Here is an 18,450-nt window from a genome sequence, read left to right as displayed (position 1 = left end):
CTTAAGTGACTTAGCCACAAAGAGCCAATCATCTAAATATGGGTATATAGTCAAGCCCTGGAGTCTAAGCTGGGCGCCCATGACCATCATGCATTTGGTTAATCCCACGGATTGTCAGTAGAGTGTACAAACAAAGAGGTCTTCTCAAATAGGCATATCTTACTCAAATGGAAGGGACATTTTTCCAAGCCAGGAATGGCAGCGGAGAACTATCACAGATGCCATGGACCAAGCAACCACTTCAACGCCATGTCTGCCTGCATTAATTCCTTGTTTAGATGTTCTTATGGTCTCATTCTGGTTAATTCAGACTAGACCGCATTGGTCCTCCTATAATAATTCAATATACTTTGACAGGCTTTCCCAGAGACACAACTGATGAGCTCTAATAACAGCTTGGTAGTTGAATATTTTGAAACTGTGTCAATTGTGTCTAATCTCCTGCTCTCCCTATCAACAGGGGATGAGTGTTGACCAAATTTTCTCTTTAGCTGCATGTCCTCTATGACTGAAGAATCCGCAGACAGATGTACAGAAAGTTACTTGCCAGAATCAGGCTTAATCCGGTATAAACTGTCAATCTTTTAAGGAGTTGGATGGGCCGAAGCTGGCTTATTTCAGATAGGAAATCTGAAGTCCTCAAAGCTCTGAATAATGGGAAGAGTTATGACCATAGGCTTGCTGGAATAGACAGAGAATCTTATTCTTTGATCTGGAATCTGAAGTTGAGACATCTAGCTCTAAATCCATGTACAATAGTTGTTCTCTGTACATCTTATAGTCTTCGCCCAGAGATGTGAAGGCTGGATCAGAGACTGCATTGTCCAGGGATGGTTCAGAGGCCATCTCCATACTATTCTGAGGTAACAGAACAGAGGGTTCAGCCTCTATGTAAGAAGTTCTGTCTGATCACACCACAGATGCGCTATCAAGAAAATCCAAAGAGGGGTCAGCAACAAGTAGGGATGTTCACTAATCACAGCAGGTGACCTAACTGGCAGAAAAATTTGCCCATACTCAGTCGGAGATGCAGGCACCCTCTTGTGGAGCTTTTTAGCTAGGAATGTTCTGGTTGGCAGGCCTGCGCATGTGCAGTCCCAATAAGGCATTGGGGCTCAGTTCCTCAAGTTCTGTATTTGAGACAATAGATGCCTTACACAATGCTGTCCCTCTTACTTTTTTATGCTATGTGCAATAAAGGCAGCAGCTCCCTCCATTGTCTTTGGACTCTCAGGTTGTTGAAAAACCTGAATCCCTATACCAGAAGCAAGAAATCTTAATGTAATGTGAAAATAGATAGGAATGTGTGGATGAAAATGTGCTCATATCCTTTAGATGCCACTGTGTGAATAATCATGCTTCTCTGGGCAAAACATGCTATGCAAAAGCGTTTTGCAAAAGTCAACATCACAAGGATGTAATGACATTACCCCTGCATTCACTATAGCCTACTATAGACAAGCATGGAAGCTGAGAAGGGTCTTGAGAGGTATATCTAAAATCAGAAATTCACAAATGACAAGTTGCAAAAGGCTCCTTGGAAGATAACTTTGCTCACTTTCTTCCAAGGCAAAGGAAATGCAGTGTTCTTTCTCTTTCTTTCTACCACCTACCTGCTCTGGAGACAGTGGCTGGGGTGGCAGTCCGCAGGTGACTGATCTCAAACAGCAGCCTCATGGTAGGGTTGAGAGGGATCCTTTCATTGCTTGCTAGTGTCAGCACCTGCAAGAGGGAGAATGGGGTCAGGCCAGAAACAGAAAGAAGAACACTGGAAATGACAATGACATTAACTTCCTTTATCTGTGATCCTTCTACGCACCACCAAAATCTCAGAGATGTGCCATTGCTTGCCTCTGCATAGCTGCCCTGCACCTCCTTGCTGGTCTCCCATCCAACTAAGACCAACCCTGCATAACTTCCAAGATCAGGCTAGCTTGAGCCATCATGGCAAATGATATTATCCAACAAATGCAATTACGTATAAGAAGTATTTCCTATTCAGGAAACTGCTTTTTAAAAATATAATAATTATAATAATAAAACTGGCTGCAAAAGTATTCCATGTGTCAACATGAGCTCCCAGAACTCAGAAAAGCTCATGTTTTCTTGGTATAATTTTCTGGCCCTCTTTTGTCCCTGAACTCGTGATGGTGGAGGAATTCTGTTTCTTCAATAAATGCCTGTTATGAAGCCTTCCACTGGATTCTTTCAGTTTACAAGGCTTAATTTGTACACTTTAGTGAAGAGCAGAGCTCTACATACTGAAGAAACATACACTGTCTTTGTGTCTGCATTTTACCTTATTATCATCCATGACAGTATTGAGAGACTCAATCCACATCGGATCAATATCACCATCCAGCACAATCCATTTGGGGCCATCGTGTATAATATTGGCCAAGTCTCGCATGATCGATGAGAACAATCCTGAACAGATCACAGGTAGTCAATGGGATTCTCCAAGGGCCCCCAAGGCTCTCTTTAATAACTTCCAAGGAATTTGTTCAGGTTGCACACAAACAAGCAAGGCAAAGATTAAATGCAACTACTTACATCTGATAATTACAAAAACAACAGGATATGATTGGAATCTTTTTTCAGAAAGTAATGAATAAATGTGATCTCATTGAAATTTAATCCCAAACCGCTTAATGCTGCTGGGAACTATTCAGGATAAAAAAGCCAACTCTCTGGTGTGCCACTTCAAATAATGGGGAAATAAGGACAGTATTGAAATTGATGAGGATCAATAAACTGAAGCTCAGTCCAGATGAAACTGAGGCATTTGCTGTTCAGTCCAACCAAGGCACACACAGCTAGTTTGTTCTGGATAGAGTGATGAATAGGTTTGGAGTTTACAGTGCTATAAGACCCTTGTCTATAGATGGGGGAGGGGTCAGCATAAGTTTCTTTGTGGTACATAGGACTTTCAAGGAGCTTCAATTGGTGTATTAGCTGCATCCCTTCCTTAAGAGGTATAATCTTCCAGTTTCTCATGTTCTGATCAAATCCAGGTGTGACTGCTATAATGTGCTTTGTGTAGGCCTGTCTTTGAAAACACTTTGTGCCTAATGCATCAGGAAGCTACTTTTCAGTATAACTTATAGGGAACATATCTCACTTGACTTGCTTTTGATTCCTGATTTGGTTCTAAGCATAATTCAAGAGGCTGGTTATTCTGTATGAAGGCCAAGACGGTCTGAGACCAGAGTGTTTAGCAGGCCATGCATTTCCACAAGAACTTGTTTGATAACTAAAATCAGCTGGAATGGCCTTGCAGCATATTTTAATATTGATAATTTTATTTGCTTATTATTTTTATTGCAATTGGTTTTACTATGTGAGCTGCCTTGAGGAAGTCTTCAGAGAGGCAACATATACATTTTTAGAGTACATATACACGTACATAGAGATTAGTGTATATGTTCCAGTACAAGCAGGCACATATTAAATGTTATGTACATAAGTTTCAACTCTACAATGCAAAGCCATTTCTATAGTTAATATGTGAGCGGCTCACAGTATGTTTCCACCACCATAGCTTGCTAGGTGCTGAAATACCAATGTTTAGAAATCTCACAATGCAAGGAGGGTGCCAGAACAAGGTTGTATTATGAGGTGACCAAAGAGTTCACATCCCACAGCTAACCTCATCACCCTACTGAACCACAGAGGTGACCAGGCAACATACTCTGACAGCAAATACAGCTTCCAGTGGCAGGCTGAAGCAGACTCCCTTCTTCTCACCTCATGAGCTGACGGAATATTCTGTGGCCATTCCACCCTTCTCCCCAATCACAAAGGCTACATCTGCTCACAGTCACATTTCAGAAACCCCATTTTAGCCCTGGAAGGGTACTACGCAACTCCCAAGTAAAGACGTTTGTCTTTTGAAGAAGCTGAATGATTGGGAGTGTGGGATGGGAAGAGGCAGTTAACACATGCAAGGAAATTAAAAAGATAAAAGAGACTCTGGAGAAGCCTGCATGGAAGTGCAGATGAGGAAAGTGTGCAGAAACAATAGCAGCCCTACTGCACAGCACACCAGAGGCCCACGGAGTTATTAGTTTCCATGAAAGCCTCATCTAATTAAAAAAAGCAGAAAACGTCAGAGAAGTACAAAAGAAAACACTAGAAAAGCTCCCAAAGTGATGAGGAAAAAAGCCCTCATGCTTATGATGAACTCTCAAAGCAAACATTTTGGGCAGTCGGAAAGTTTAATTTTAAAAATCCTCTCTTTATTGGGTTTTCAAAGATGTAAAAGTGTTCTTACCATCCTTCCACTCTCTTGTGGCAGGGTTGATGATGCCAAAGAGTTCATCATTGGTGACTGCTTTTGGGTTGAGGTCAGTCCAAACAGGCCGCCGCTTCATGATGTGGTAGGTCTTGTTCAAGGATCTCAGCACCTGGGACTTGCCCGTGCCAGCATTGCCCACCACAAAAACAGAGTGGCGAACGGCCAGCAGTTCCTCAAGTTGTACCACCTGCAGGAACATCCCCCAAAAAACTGGTTGTCACATTATGGACAAGACCAAGCACCTAATGTCCTCTTTTAGTAAGCATATATACTACTCCCATAACAGAAGGAATGTGTAAGGCTAAAGTCTTAATTTCCACAATGAATCAGCATGATCTCCTGTCAATGCCTGATTTTAAAAAATCATTCGTTTTAACATGAAATACAAATAGCCATACCTCAGGGCAAATAGTTGAGCTGAATAGAGAGATGCCTTTATTGAACTAGCATCAACCTTACTGAAGGTAAAAATGCATTTAAATTCACATAAGCTCTAATTCATGTAAACTGAGATACAAAGGTTAGACTGATTATTCCCTTGAGATCTGATTGTCCCATGTGATTTGTACCTGATTGAACCACAAATAGCTTGCGTAATCTATCCTATATCCTGCCTAATCAGTGTTCATGTCTATATTTTTAGTGTGGAAATTACAACAAATAGGGCTTGCCTGTCTGACATGACACAAGTAATGTCAGCCTAAGCTTTTTTGAGAGAGTTACTACTTTGTTGGATCAGGGGAATGCTGTGGACGGAGTTTATCTTGATTTCAGCAAGGCTTTTGATAAGATTCCATGTGATCTTCTTGTTGACAAGTTGGTAATATAATTTGGATCCTACTACTGTTAGATGGATTTGGAACTAGTTAATAGATGACACCAAAAGTGCTAGTTAATGGTTCCATATCCTCATGGGAAGGAGGGTCAAGTGTAGTGCCTCTGGGATCTGTTCTGGCCCCTGTGTTGTTCAACACCTTTATAAATGATTTGGATGAAGGAACAGAGAGGATGCTTATTAAATATGCATACAATCTAAATTTGGAGGGATAGCACATATAGCTGAAGACAGAATCAAGATTCAGGATGATCTTGACAGGCTGGAAAACTGGGCTAAAACTAACAAAAAGAATTTCAACAGAGATAAATGTATACATTTTGGTATAAATTTTAACAATGGTGTAGACTTGGCTTGGCAGCAGCACACACAATAAGGATCTAGAGATGTTAGTAGGTCATACACTTGATACATATCACTTGATTCTGGTTGGATCTCACTTGGGAGGACTGTATTCCGTTTTGGGCACTACAGTTTAAGAAGGATGATGATAAACTGGAACATGTACAGAGGAGAGCAACAATGATGGTGAGGGGTCTAAAGTCCAAGTCCTATGAGGATAGGCTGAGGAGCTGGGTATGTTTACCCTAGAGAGGAGACAAGGGAGAGGTGATATGATAACTGTCTTCAAGTATTTGAAGGGCTGTCATACAGAGGATGGAGCATAGTTGTTTTGTGTTGCCCTAGAAGGTTAGATCAGAACCAATGGGTTGAAATTAAATCAAAGAGCTTTTGGCTAAACAATAGGAAAAACTTCCTGACAGTTAGAGCAGTTTCTCAATGAAACAAGCCTCCATGGGAGGTGGTGAGTTCTCCTTCATTGGAGCTCTTTAAGCAAGACCTAGATGGTCATTTGACAGCAATGCTAACTGTATCACTCATTAGGAATTTAGGCAGATTAAAAGAGAGAGGGGATGAAAAGATGAGTCAGGATAATACCAGTAACCACTTTGGAGTCAAGAAGTCATTTTCTTCCATGGCAGATTGGCCCAGGGATCCTACAAGTTTTTGCCTTCCTTGTGGTATTCAGCAGGGGTCAATGAGGGATTCGGAGAGCTGTGAATTTCCTGCAGGGGATTGGACTAGATGACTGCTGGGATCCCTTTCAGCTGTATGTTTCTATTACAGGTACCAGTCCTCACAGGATATTCTATGGATGTGGGTTAACATTTTGCAATGTCCCTTAAACCTGGCAAGTTTCCCATTGCTCCTGGACCTTATTACCTTAAAATAATACTACATTTCCACATTTTAATCATTTACTTTGTCAACAAATACATCCATGTCTGCAATCCCAAGAACACTTTCCTGGGAGTACGATCAATTAAACATAATGACCTTATTTTTTATCAGAACTGCTGAGGATTGCGCCCTTTATCTGGCTCAGGGTTTTGATTTCTCCCAGCATTGCACTTTTCATGTTATAGCAATGGAAATACTTTTCTGCACTCGTAACCCCAATTATTGTGGTTCCTACAAAATGACTGATGGGTACTTGTAACAGAATTTGCAACGGTTAATCCATAAATTAGGGATAAATAAATATAATAATTAATAAATAACTATTGGATTTGAACAAAATAATTTAAGAGTATGAAACGGGGTTGAGTACAAGCCAAGGGCTAAAGTGCTGATCCTCTTCTTCAGATGTAGCAGTAAACCCAAGTATGCACTGGGATTATCACATAGAAAATACTAGCTGCAGTGGGAAATTCTGGTTCCTTCTGCTCTGTGGAATGGTAAAAAATGTCCTGAATAAAGTTGGCAGTAAGTGACTAGACACTGTTGCAAAACAGAAGGTCCCAAAATGGCATATATTTTGTACAGGAAAACCAAAAGACGCAACATTCAGTAGAAAATAGGGGAGAAGGATAAACAAAACAAAAAGAGAATGTACTGGAGAATGTACACAAATCCCATTAAATCCCAGACTATTTCAAGATAAGTAAACATCAGAACCCTGCCTAGACTTTGAAGGCTGGATTGAATGGCAAGTTGTACCCTTACTTTGAGCACAAAGTTGTCCTCTGGTTGCAGCTTAAGCTCCAGCACGGCTTGTTTCACAAAAGATTCAAAACTGAGGTCTCGTTTTCTTGGGACATCCAGAGCAGGAAAGAGGTCCCCAATTAGACCCATGAACACTGGCATGTCATCTGTCACAATCTTTGGGATGTTGAAATCTCGGAGAGAGCGCATTAACACCTGGTCTTCAGGACGGTCCGGGTCACCTCGCTTGAGAGAACCAGCAACAACCAGCACTGACTTAATTGCACGTAACCCCCAGTCATAGTGGTCCTAGGGGAGAAGAATAAAAATAGCCCATTTGTATTTAGATTGCAAACCAACTACTGAAGTACGAAATGCTGCCTGGGCCCCAAGGAAGAAGAGATGTTTTTTTATACCTCACTCAGTCTCCATAAGCAGGAAGTACTTAGTTCAGAGCAAGGGAGGCAGTGAAAAAAACAGTTCCCAGAACACCAGTTCTCATACAGTCTCCCTTCCCTTTCCCTTACACCTCTGCTCAAAGAAAGTAATCTATTGGGAAATAAAGTTGTCAAAAAAGGACAACTGTCTGGACTTCACATGCTAAGATGCCTTTGTGTATATGATATAGCTGTATGGAAGATATGCCATTTGAAGTATTCACAGGACTGTCCACAGTGTTTGCTGTTATTTGATATTATGCAACTGACCAAAATGACTTACCTGCTTGGACAGCAGCTCTTTGCATAACTGGTAAAGGGTGATGAATTTCCTTGCTAACAACCTGGCTTCTATGAATCCTTCTGCCACCAACATAATTTCGCAGATCAATTCAAAGTCTGGCACAACCATTGCACATGGCCTAGAAGAAAAGTTCAGAGAAGAAAAATGACATTTCTGCTCCTTAAAACAAAGGTATAAGAATATTGCAGCACTGCTATGACAGCAGATGATTTCCAACAGTGTCTTAAGGCTTCCGGAAGGGCAAAAAGCCGACTAATCTCCAATACTGTGAATTATACTAGCTCTGCAGTCTCACTGAGATTAAACATTCAAACATGAATAATATGACTTCAATGGGATTTTCTGAATCATTCTCCTAGCTGTATTAAAGCTTCTCTCTCCTGGCTTCAGGAAGATCACTGCGGTCAAAGAAACAGACATTATCCAAAATCCACAGAGAAAAGTCCTGCATGCCTGTACAGTTTTGGCATTTATTTAAAATACAGAAACTACACAATATTATATATTTCACAGAGCCTGAAGATTCCAGGTCAGCCAAAAACTAAACACCTTTAACCATAAATCAAAAGATTAAGCATAGGGCTAAACTCTTGCCCTTGTCAAGGTAAAACGGAGGTAAAACATATAGCTATGGTACCTTCTGGCAGTCTGCACCACTGGGCCAGGTCCATTTTCCCAGGCCCACTTAATGAAGGACAACAGGCAAGTTACAATATTTCAGTCTCAGTTTCCCTTGTCTAAAATGATAGCAACAACGACCACTATGGACAAGGGCTGCTATCAGGATAAATGAGGCAGACATTTTAACATGCAAAGATCCTCTGTGGTCAGAAGCATCATATTCTGCAGTCAGAAACAGAATCCCTGATTTACCTGAAAAGAGCTTTCAAATTCTCAGGCAGTTCTGTACGACCGGCATAACCTGGATTCATTGTTATAAAAATACCAACAGATGGAACTAATTTAATGTCTTCGCCAAGAAAATTAAAATTCTGCTTTTTGTCTCGTATGCCATCCTGGATGCTCTTTACCTGAAAATAGGAGAAAAATGAGTTGCACTCATTCATTCATAGGAATCCCAATCACCTTGCAACAAACTAGCTCAGTATATTTCATAAATATAAAGTGGGCACTGTGTTGGTCTGAAGCAACAGAACAAAGCTTGAGCCCAGTGGCACTTTTAAGACCAACCAAGTTTTATTCAGGGCATAAGCTTTCGTGTGCATGCATACTTCTTCAGTTACAATAAAATGGGAATTATTGGTCCATACGTTTAGGTAAAGTGTGAGCTTTAAATTAACATACAGCATAAAGAAAATGTTAAAGAGATTCAAGCATCAAACAGGGATAACAAACTTAGCTTATAAAATTTCCACTTGTTTAGGTTCAATTCTAAGCAAAAACATAGTCAAGGAAATAACTATGCCAAAATAGGAGGCGTATGTATCTTTAATTGTGGAATGCTGAGAGCTATTAGCTGAGACCCTTCTCTTATGCTCCGTCTATCTCCTCTTAAGCAAGGAGGCATCTCTACACCATCCTCCTCTTTGAAGGGAGCTGACTGACTGACAGTCAACAAGGTTACATAACAGAGAGAATTGTGATATACAGACAGCTGATGCTGGTGTTTGAAAAACTAGCAATCCATAGCTTTAATCCAAGTGATTAACAAAAGGCAAATTTTATGCTTGGGACTTTAGGGATTTTCCCCTGTATTTGTGAGTGTATAGAGTCAAAGCCAAAAGAAAGAGCCAAACCTGCAATCAGACAAAAAAAAAACAGGGGGGGGGGGATTTGCTCAAAATGGCTTATTGAATTTGAATAATCAAATAGACCAAGTTACATTTCTTCAAAGAGCAAGTCTCACCCAGAGAAAGGAAGAAAACCCACAAAAGGGGCCACTTTGCAAAGGACTATAGAGAGCCATCAGCTAATGGAAGTTTTTGTAAGATGCACAGGAACAGCATCCAAGCTATAAACAGATAATGTTGTATATGCACAATGTAACCAAAAAAGGAAATAAAATGAATCTTGCAGGTGAATAGGTACACCTGGCACATGAAAGGAAAGATGAAGTGAGCCTGGAACCATGGCACAGATGCCTAGAACATTATAATCCAAAAACAGACCATCAGAACAAAACCCTCACCAAAAGGTGCCATCAGTGACATAAGAACAGAATCAGTCAGGCCTTCAATTTCAACCCAGAACCAAGAAACATACTAGCAAGCCATTAGAATGAATTCATAGTGATCAAATGACAGAAACAGTATCTTTTAACCTTTCTGGATTATTTCTGTTGAGGCAAGAGAGTGACGTTCACAAATTCCTCAAGAGATATGTCGCTATGCTTTCTAACAAGTTTGGAAGAAAACCTCAGATGCTATAGATGGATAATGATGGTGAGTTTATATCACATCATACACAAACCACCGTGGCAGAGGAAGGTATCCTGCATAGGAATTCAGTGGGCTTTACGCCTGAACAGAATGGCACTGCTGAAAATAAACTAAGATCTTTACTGGAGATGAGCAGATGCATGTCTGTACACTAAAAACTAACACTAAACACAAAGGGGGACAATTGTACTTTTATTCTCCTAAACCAGAGACAAAAATGCCATAGGTAAACTTCTATACCTATGCACCACTAGTAGGGGTGTGCATTTGGCATAAACTGAGCCAACAAACCTAGTCAGTATAGTTCAATCAGTAAGACATTAGTTTGAGGATCAGAACATTATGAGTTCTTACCTAGCTCTGGTGGTTAAATATCCCCCCCCCCCCAGAATTGGCTGTGCCAATGTTGATTTTTTGCCTTTGAAAAGCTCATGTTTTTAAAAGGGCTGTATCATCAAACAAAACTGGAGGAATTGGGGATCCACAAGAAAGGATTGTCTATAGTTCTGACCCTAATGATTCTTACAAAACTTGGGAGGGGGCTTATTTATATTATTAAAATGCTTAAGCTTGCACAAGATGAAGGCAGGGAAAACTTCTAGAAAGATGGATATCCAGAAGTGAAACAAGGTTTAAGAATCTCTTCTTGCAATTTCAGAATGTACCCCCTACTTGAAACTGACCAATGAGCAGAGAACAACCAGTGGAACAAAAGGGAAAAAAGGAAAATACTCAGAAACCTATTTTTGTCATTAGTATACAGAGTAATGATGAGCCTCTTGTGGCGCAGGGTGGTAAGGTAGCAGAAATGCTGTCTGAAGCTGTCTGCCCATGAGGCTGGGAGTTCAATCCTTCTGAGGTTGGTAAAATGAGTACCCATAAACGGTAATGACTGGGGAAGGCACTGGCAAACCATCCTGTATTGAGTCTGCCATGAAAACGCTAGAGGGCGTCACCCCAAGGGTCAGACATGACTCGGTGCTTGCACAGGGGATACCTTTACCTTTATACAGAGTAATACTCTGCAATTGGAGGAGAAACATGGGTGAAAGAAGAAATATGCAGAATACAGGAACAGAATGCAAACAGGATACAAATTAAAGAGATAGTAGCTTCAATTAAGTGATAATCAGAAGCAAGCTGTGCATGCAGAAAGGGGCTATATATCTGATCTTCTGCTTCAAGTTCTGACTGACTGTGAGTTTAATCCTGAGCAGCTCCTAGTACAGTGCTATGATGAAACTAGTGTTATGGCTGGCAGGTCAGATGGAGTCTAAAAAATTCAAGAGAAACTGGACAAAACTATTCCATAAACTGCTACAATCACCAATTGCATCTTGTGATTGTAAACACCTGCCCAAAATAGTACCAGTGAAGTAGTTTTTTGACACATGTAATAGTTAATACAACTTTACTAGAAAACATCAGGTGAACCAATTTTATCAGGGTTTTCAGCTCAAAAGTGTCCTTGATCGTAGGTGTCCTGGACATTTGACCACATCAAGAGCCAAAAGTAATAACTTTAAAGATGTGCAGATCCTGAAGGGAAACTGTAGCTTCCACAGAACTGCAAGTGGAGGTAAAAGGTCTACATGGCACATGTGCACGAGGTCTCATTTTTTAGTGTTTCTAGTGAAAGATGTGTTCAAGCCAGGTAATGCAGCACTACAGGAAAATATCATGAATTTACAGAAAGCTGCTAAAGGTGTGAATGCTCACATTTTTGTCCTTAACGAGGACAAAATAACCTGGTGTCATTCTGAATAGCCTGGTGTCATCTGCACATTTAGCTACCACTCTACTCATCACTGACTCCAGGCTAATTACAAATAAGTTAAACAGCACTAGACCCAATCAGGTCATGGTTCCATCCATATACAGTGTCCATTTTAATTTTTTTAAATTAGCAACCTACCAAAAATTTAACAAAATTCACAACTGTACAAGCAATCTAGTTTCCTCTTCCATACGGAAAATATATGGCATGGATTCTGTTCATCTGAAGCTAGTTAAAATTGTTATCAGTTCAGCACTGACAACCCCTGAGTGTGAGAGGATGTATTGAATTCAGCACCAACTGCAAAAGGGTGTGTGGGGTGAGGATGTACTGGTATAGTTACAGTCATGTTGTAGAGTCGCTTCCCACATTAACCATGCGGGGAGCCACTTCACACAAACAGCTTAATATGCTTCAATGCCTCTGCCTAACTGTGATTTCAGCAACTGCTCATGTGGCTGCTTCAGTGTAAAATCCAGACCGAAGAACCCTGCACCATGATTGCCAGAACTTGATTGCTGTTCTAACACATCACTAGAAAACCCAACGATGAAACTCAGCAACTCAGCACGCGTTCATGAGAGAAGCAATGCAGAAGCTCATCAGGTCACATCCCAAACCAAGACAACCTTTGGGCAGCCACAGAAAAGAAATGCAAATGTTTCCTGCTAGCACGCGCCTACCCCACTGTGCGATAGCTTTGCATATTCGACATCAGAGGCACATAGTCTCGCTATAAAGCCTATTAAACAAAACACCCACTGCTTTGGGCCTACAATGTTATATCCACATACACTAGTTATCTAAGATATCATTTTAATTGACCTGAAAGTTAAGTGAGGTTTTATGAGCGGCTGTCTTGAATGTTTAATGGCAACTGCAATGCATCCACTAACACGTTTCCCTTTACTAACTAACATTATGCTTGCCTGCTTCATCCCGCTGTGCGTCTCATACCTCTGGACCACGGATTTATTGCCTGACTATTATATCTGGAGTGCTGGCTGTCATTAATGTTTTTGAAGAGCAGAAGAGGACCATCACCACCATTTCATTGGCTTAAGCACAGTATTAATGGGCCATCTCCAAATACAATCAATTAAGTGTGATTGCAAGACATTTCCAAGACAGTCACACTTCAAAAGAGAGAAATCCAGATAGTAATTTCCATATTTACATTCTAAATGGTAACCAGAAGCATGGTGATGATTTTATAGTGACATTGCTTATTCTATTTCAGAGGCCTAATTAATGGAGAGAGACTCAAGAAAGAGAGACACTTATGGAGAAAGAATCATGAAAGATTGAATCGACCAGAGACTCCTAGTCCAAGCTTTCCTATTCCCCATTCCCTTTTGTGCTCTGTACTGGTTAATGCATAATACCAAGCTCATCATTCACCAACTATCACTGCACAGATTCACATAAACATTTTCTCCACAGTCATCTTGGCCCATGCAACAGACTTTCTGTATAAGAATTACATCAGTGCCACTGGCTTTTGGCACACATCCCCTGTCCACTGTGCCAGCCAGCACTAGGAGAAGCTAACTGACACAACAGCTTAAATTATGATTAAATCATAAGCAGAGACAAATTCTGCAAATGCTCTGACAGATCTTACCTTAGTTTGTAGCCTTAGTTACAAGTTCTCCAAGGCCCATCCACTGCATATCCAAGCCAAGAAGATGTTTAGGAAACCTGATCTTGAGGTTGGTGGTAGTCCAGGAGGAGGCAATGTTCATGCCTGTCTCCGTGCCCCTGCCTTGCCATGCTGCTGTTTGCCACCAAGGAAGATGTTTAACTACTGTGTTGCCAAATTCTCCTTCCTCCTGAGTCCTAGACTACAGCTGTACAGGCTGGATGGGAGGCAACATTCCATCACCTCCCCAACTCTCTTCTCCACCTCCTGGGATGGTGAGTTTCTCAGATGCAGGCAATACACAAGCTGGGGAAGGTGACAGGCACCCATTGATTCCATACCTTCCGCCACTAAGCAGGTTCACCTTCCCTCTGGCAGTGCAAGATGGGCTGAAGGCCATCCATCCCTTCGTTGACCCACACCTCTATCCCCTGTAGAATTCTTCAGTGGTGCTGACAGCTCTTAGCCACACACAGTGGTGGGAAGATGATGGACCTGACTGCAGCAGTAAACTTTCTTGTGCTGGGTCTGTTAGCTCTTAAAATGGGCAGGCAACTCTTTTGGGCAAGAGTGCCCAAAAACTGTAACATCTACCTATGAAGATGTTAGTTGCCAGGATCTGCTTTTGTAGTATCCAGCCATACTTTCCATAGGGACAGGGTTTCACTGCTCTGACCTGTGACTAAATACATTCTCTTGCTCATCAGTGTTATCTCCTGTATTCCATGTCTTTGAACAGCTGTGTAGACTGATTGGTAGAGTTATGTTAACAAAATAGTCCAGAAGACGGAGCGGGGGGGGGGACTGGCGGTTATCTGCAGCTCAGTCTTGGGTGCTGAAAGTAACTCCTGAGTGTGGCTGGGGCAGTTGTAAACCCACCTTTTCTAAATCAAGGGTCACAGGGGAGTGGGGAGATTGGGAAACATTTTGATCTGTATGTAGCTAGCAAATCAATTTCAACAAGAAGACTCATGTATTCTATCTCACTCTTTCAATAAGCCACCTTTTGCTGCTATGCCAAGTCTGGTTTATTGGTCAGTGGGAACATGACATGAGTGTGGGAAGAAACAAAGAGAGGACAGGCAGAGAAAGACAAAGATTGTATGTGGCTGGACACATCTGAAGCAGACTGAGTCCCAATGATGGTACCAGAACCTCAAGGGCTTGGATGGCGAATCAGTCTGGCAAAATTAGGCAAAAACTGTTTGGTACAGCTGCATCTGTCTTAAAAAATCTCTGACATGTGAGGTGACCTGGGAAATGTCAGAATGACAGAACATTTGTACAAATTACAACCACATTCAAAAAGTAAATCTGTGAAGGCTCTGCCATGTCAGAAATTACCCTGTGAATTTGGTCCAAACACTACTTTAACATATGCCATATCTGAAGACTTCTCGAAAGGAGAATGCGTGCTGTATGGTCTCTGTTTCTGGTGTATATTCCCACAGCACAGTACCAAGCTTGCTGGCTAAATTGGCCCCTAGATTCTACAGCCTGCAGATTCAACTTAATAACTTGCCAAAAAAACAACTGAACAAAAGCTATCTTTGTACCGCTAACCCCAACAGAAAGCATGACAGAGCTAGGAAACGGTTGAGCACTTTAAATACAATGAATGTTACCAAAAATGCAAACATGGGTGTATTTTTTTAAACCTTCATTGTCTGACCTTTCAATGCAACTAGGCTATGAATGTCAGTTCTCACCTATACAACAGTTTTTGGCACCCTAGGTGTTAATTGTACAAATGTGGTACATACAGAACTAAACAAAATTGTTATAAGGAATCCTTTGCCCCTGACCCATCTGTCAATCACTTGAACACACTGGAGTTAAAAGATAACTGTGTTCATAACGAGGCTCATTTACATTTCCAAATTACATAACCGTAATCAGCACTAAAACCAACAGCCTCATGCAAGCCTCTTCCACTAGTATATCACAGTACTTTGTGGAGAGAACCACATCACTGAGGTGTAGCTCCCTCGATCCTTATTATTAAATATATATATATATAACAGGGCTTGTTACTTACCTGTACAGCCACCACTGACAGAACCTCAACAGATATTCTGTTAAACTCATCAAAACAGCCCCAAGCGCCAGTCTGAGAAAGACCTTTGTAAATGTTCCCACAAGACTGCAACAGAAAGACATGATAGTGCAATTACCCCCTGAATGTGTTTCAGTAAAACGTGTACCACTCATTTCCAGTCTCATAAGCAATTTGAGGAGCACTGCAGGCACTAGTTAAAGAGCAAAGGGACCAGCAGCAGAATGAAAATGACAGCAACGACAAACAGATTTACTTTGTTCACTTTCATTATATATGCAGAACATTCTTGTTTAGAGATTATTGGTGCCGGTCTACTGGCTGCCTGGCTTCCTGGGTCAGCTCTCAGCCACATCAGATGAATGAAAAATGCTGTAGTTGTTCTCTTATATCAAATGAGAAGACAAAGAACCATCTAGCTGTACAGTAGATAGCAGTGATTCCCAAGCAATGGGATAGGATCACAAGTGAATCAGAGGAGCACTGCAGGAGGATAACTTGGTTTCCCGCAGCAGGTGCTGACTCCAGTGTTCTGAAAGAAGCTAAGGCAGTTTACTCTCTTGGCCAATGTGCTTAAAATAACTCCCTCACAAAGTCATAATTCCATTTTTGGATCCTGAAAACATTTTAGAGGTTTGGGGGCAACCTTAAAATCGAAGAAGTGAACTTGATAAGTCAATAGCCACTTTTCTCTCACCATAGTAATTAACTATTACTTGAACGAGCAAAGAAAAGGGTGTATGGACAATCAATCTAGCCTGAAGAGAATGATTAATTATCATGAACAGCAGTCCACGCTGTCCGGGAACACTTCCATACTAGTGGGCAGATCTCATTGGTGCTGAAAAACTGCCTCAAAAGGGGATGGAAACGAAAATAAATGAGAAAGATATCAGTAAACAATTTATCAAAATCAAAATGAACCATAAAACATTTTCTGAACCAACAAGTTAGGAGTTTGTGCATAAATGTGTATGTTTAGATTTGCAGCCAGTCCCATAGTAATTTGTTATGTCTTAAAAGAAACAGTTACCTTTTCCAACATGAGGCAGAACGGGAAAATTGCCATAGGAGAAGTTAGAAGACCTTGGAGAAGTTAGCTCCATTTCTTCCTGCCTAGATCTGTCCAAACAGATATTCATTCTAAAGAGGATCTGGACAATTACCTTGTAGTCCATTTGCTCTGAACAGTTGAACACATACACCATGATGCCTAGAGCTCGGCCCAGATCCTTGGTGGTCTCGGTCTTTCCAGTCCCAGCTGGCCCTGCAGGAGCCCCGCTCATAGTCAGGTGCAGAGACTGAGTGAGAGTGATGTAGCATCTTCCATGTTCCAAGAGGGAGAAGGAAGAAAAGTAAATATTGGCCAGAAACTCTGCTTCACACCCAATAATGAGGTAATCTTTGGTAAGTGGCTTAAGTGTCACTCAGCGCTTCTTATTTTAAGATCAATGCTAATAATTATTTATGTTGATGCTGACAGCAGCTTTAATTATGATTTTATTAAAAGGTAAAGTTAAAGGTAAAGGTAAAGGTATCCCCTGTGCAAGCACCGGGTCATGTCTGACCCTTGGCGTGACGCCCTCTAGCGTTTTCATGGCAGACTCAACACGGGGTGGTTTGCCAGTGCCTTCCCCAGTCATTACCGTTTACCCCCCAGCAAGCTGGGTACTCATTTTACCGACCTCGGAAGGATGGAAGGCAGAGTCAACCTTGAGCCAGCTGCTGGGATTGAACTCCCAGCCTCATTGTCAGAGCTGCAGACAGCATGTCTGCTGCCTTACCACTCTGTGCCACACGAGGCTCTTATGATTTTATATTTTGCTGATTATTGTTTTTATTATTGCTTTTATTGTCAAATGTCTGACCTATTGTTTACTGCCCCCACAAGGGCAAGTCCAAGAGGGATGGTATATAAATCGATCTATAAATAAAATAAATACATCCATGGAAAGGTTTCCAGGCATCTACCTGTCTGTCAGAGGGGTGATGACCAGGCGTGGTGTGTTCCCAAGATATTCGTAGGAATAGAGGAACTGAGCATCACAAATGTTTGCATAACAGTGTTTCTCCTCATCTGCCCACCTGTGCCGGAGTTGTGACAGCCAAAGGAATACTTGTGCATTGTCCACCTTCAAAAGCAGAGCCCAAAAACAAAATCACAAAAAAAGTTTCCCATGAAAACAATCCCAAAGTCAAAGACTGCAATTTCTCCCAACATTCTCCTCTAAGAATTTCTCCCAACTCTCTTTTCACAATTATTGTGAGAATAGCAGTTGGGGGGGGGGGGTGCTGTTACTATTTATTTATTTATCATATATGATAGAGTTACACACAGTTATCATATTGGAGCGTTACATACAGGAAGCATATAATATAAAATATGTAGCTAAACAGGCACTGTTACTTATTTACTTATTTAATGCATGTTGCCCCAACCTGATGGAACAGTCGGCCAGCAGAGATCCAGGCCCTGAGAGACTTATTACAGTTCTGCAGGGCCTGTAAAAGTGAATTATTTCACCAAGCTTATGGTTAACAGGAGGTGCCTTCCATCATTAGCCTCCTAGCCTACCCCACTCACCCTCTTTAAGCAAGTCACCTATAGACTGCTGAGTTCATCTTTTAAATCTAAAGATTCTACTTGTTACTATTAGCCGCCCTGAGCCCATTGTGGAATGGGCAGCCTATAAAGCGAATTTATAAATTAATAATAC

General features: G+C 41.2%; 1 protein-coding gene across 2 annotated transcripts in view; it reads right to left on the bottom strand.

Moving 5' to 3' along the window:
- DNAH9 (dynein axonemal heavy chain 9) overlaps positions 1–18,450 on the bottom strand; it is a 303,268-nt gene that overhangs the window by 226,312 nt on the left and 58,506 nt on the right. For both annotated transcript variants that reach the window (XM_077327460.1, XM_077327461.1), the window contains exons 26-34: positions 17,705–17,865; positions 16,900–17,056; positions 15,716–15,820; positions 8,733–8,890; positions 7,839–7,977; positions 7,140–7,427; positions 4,274–4,484; positions 2,300–2,427; positions 1,614–1,722 (exon numbers count right to left, since the gene is read on the bottom strand). In XM_077327460.1, the coding sequence (XP_077183575.1) occupies positions 1,614–1,722; positions 2,300–2,427; positions 4,274–4,484; positions 7,140–7,427; positions 7,839–7,977; positions 8,733–8,890; positions 15,716–15,820; positions 16,900–17,056; positions 17,705–17,865 (1,456 nt within the window). The remainder of the gene's footprint in view (positions 1–1,613; positions 1,723–2,299; positions 2,428–4,273; positions 4,485–7,139; positions 7,428–7,838; positions 7,978–8,732; positions 8,891–15,715; positions 15,821–16,899; positions 17,057–17,704; positions 17,866–18,450) is intronic.

This window comes from Paroedura picta, chromosome 3 (genome assembly GCF_049243985.1).
Source record: "Paroedura picta isolate Pp20150507F chromosome 3, Ppicta_v3.0, whole genome shotgun sequence".
In the NCBI taxonomy this organism is placed as follows: Eukaryota; Metazoa; Chordata; class Lepidosauria; order Squamata; family Gekkonidae; genus Paroedura; species Paroedura picta.
The sequence above is the reverse complement of the archived record's forward strand: the minus strand, read 5'-3'. Positions and strand labels throughout refer to the sequence as shown.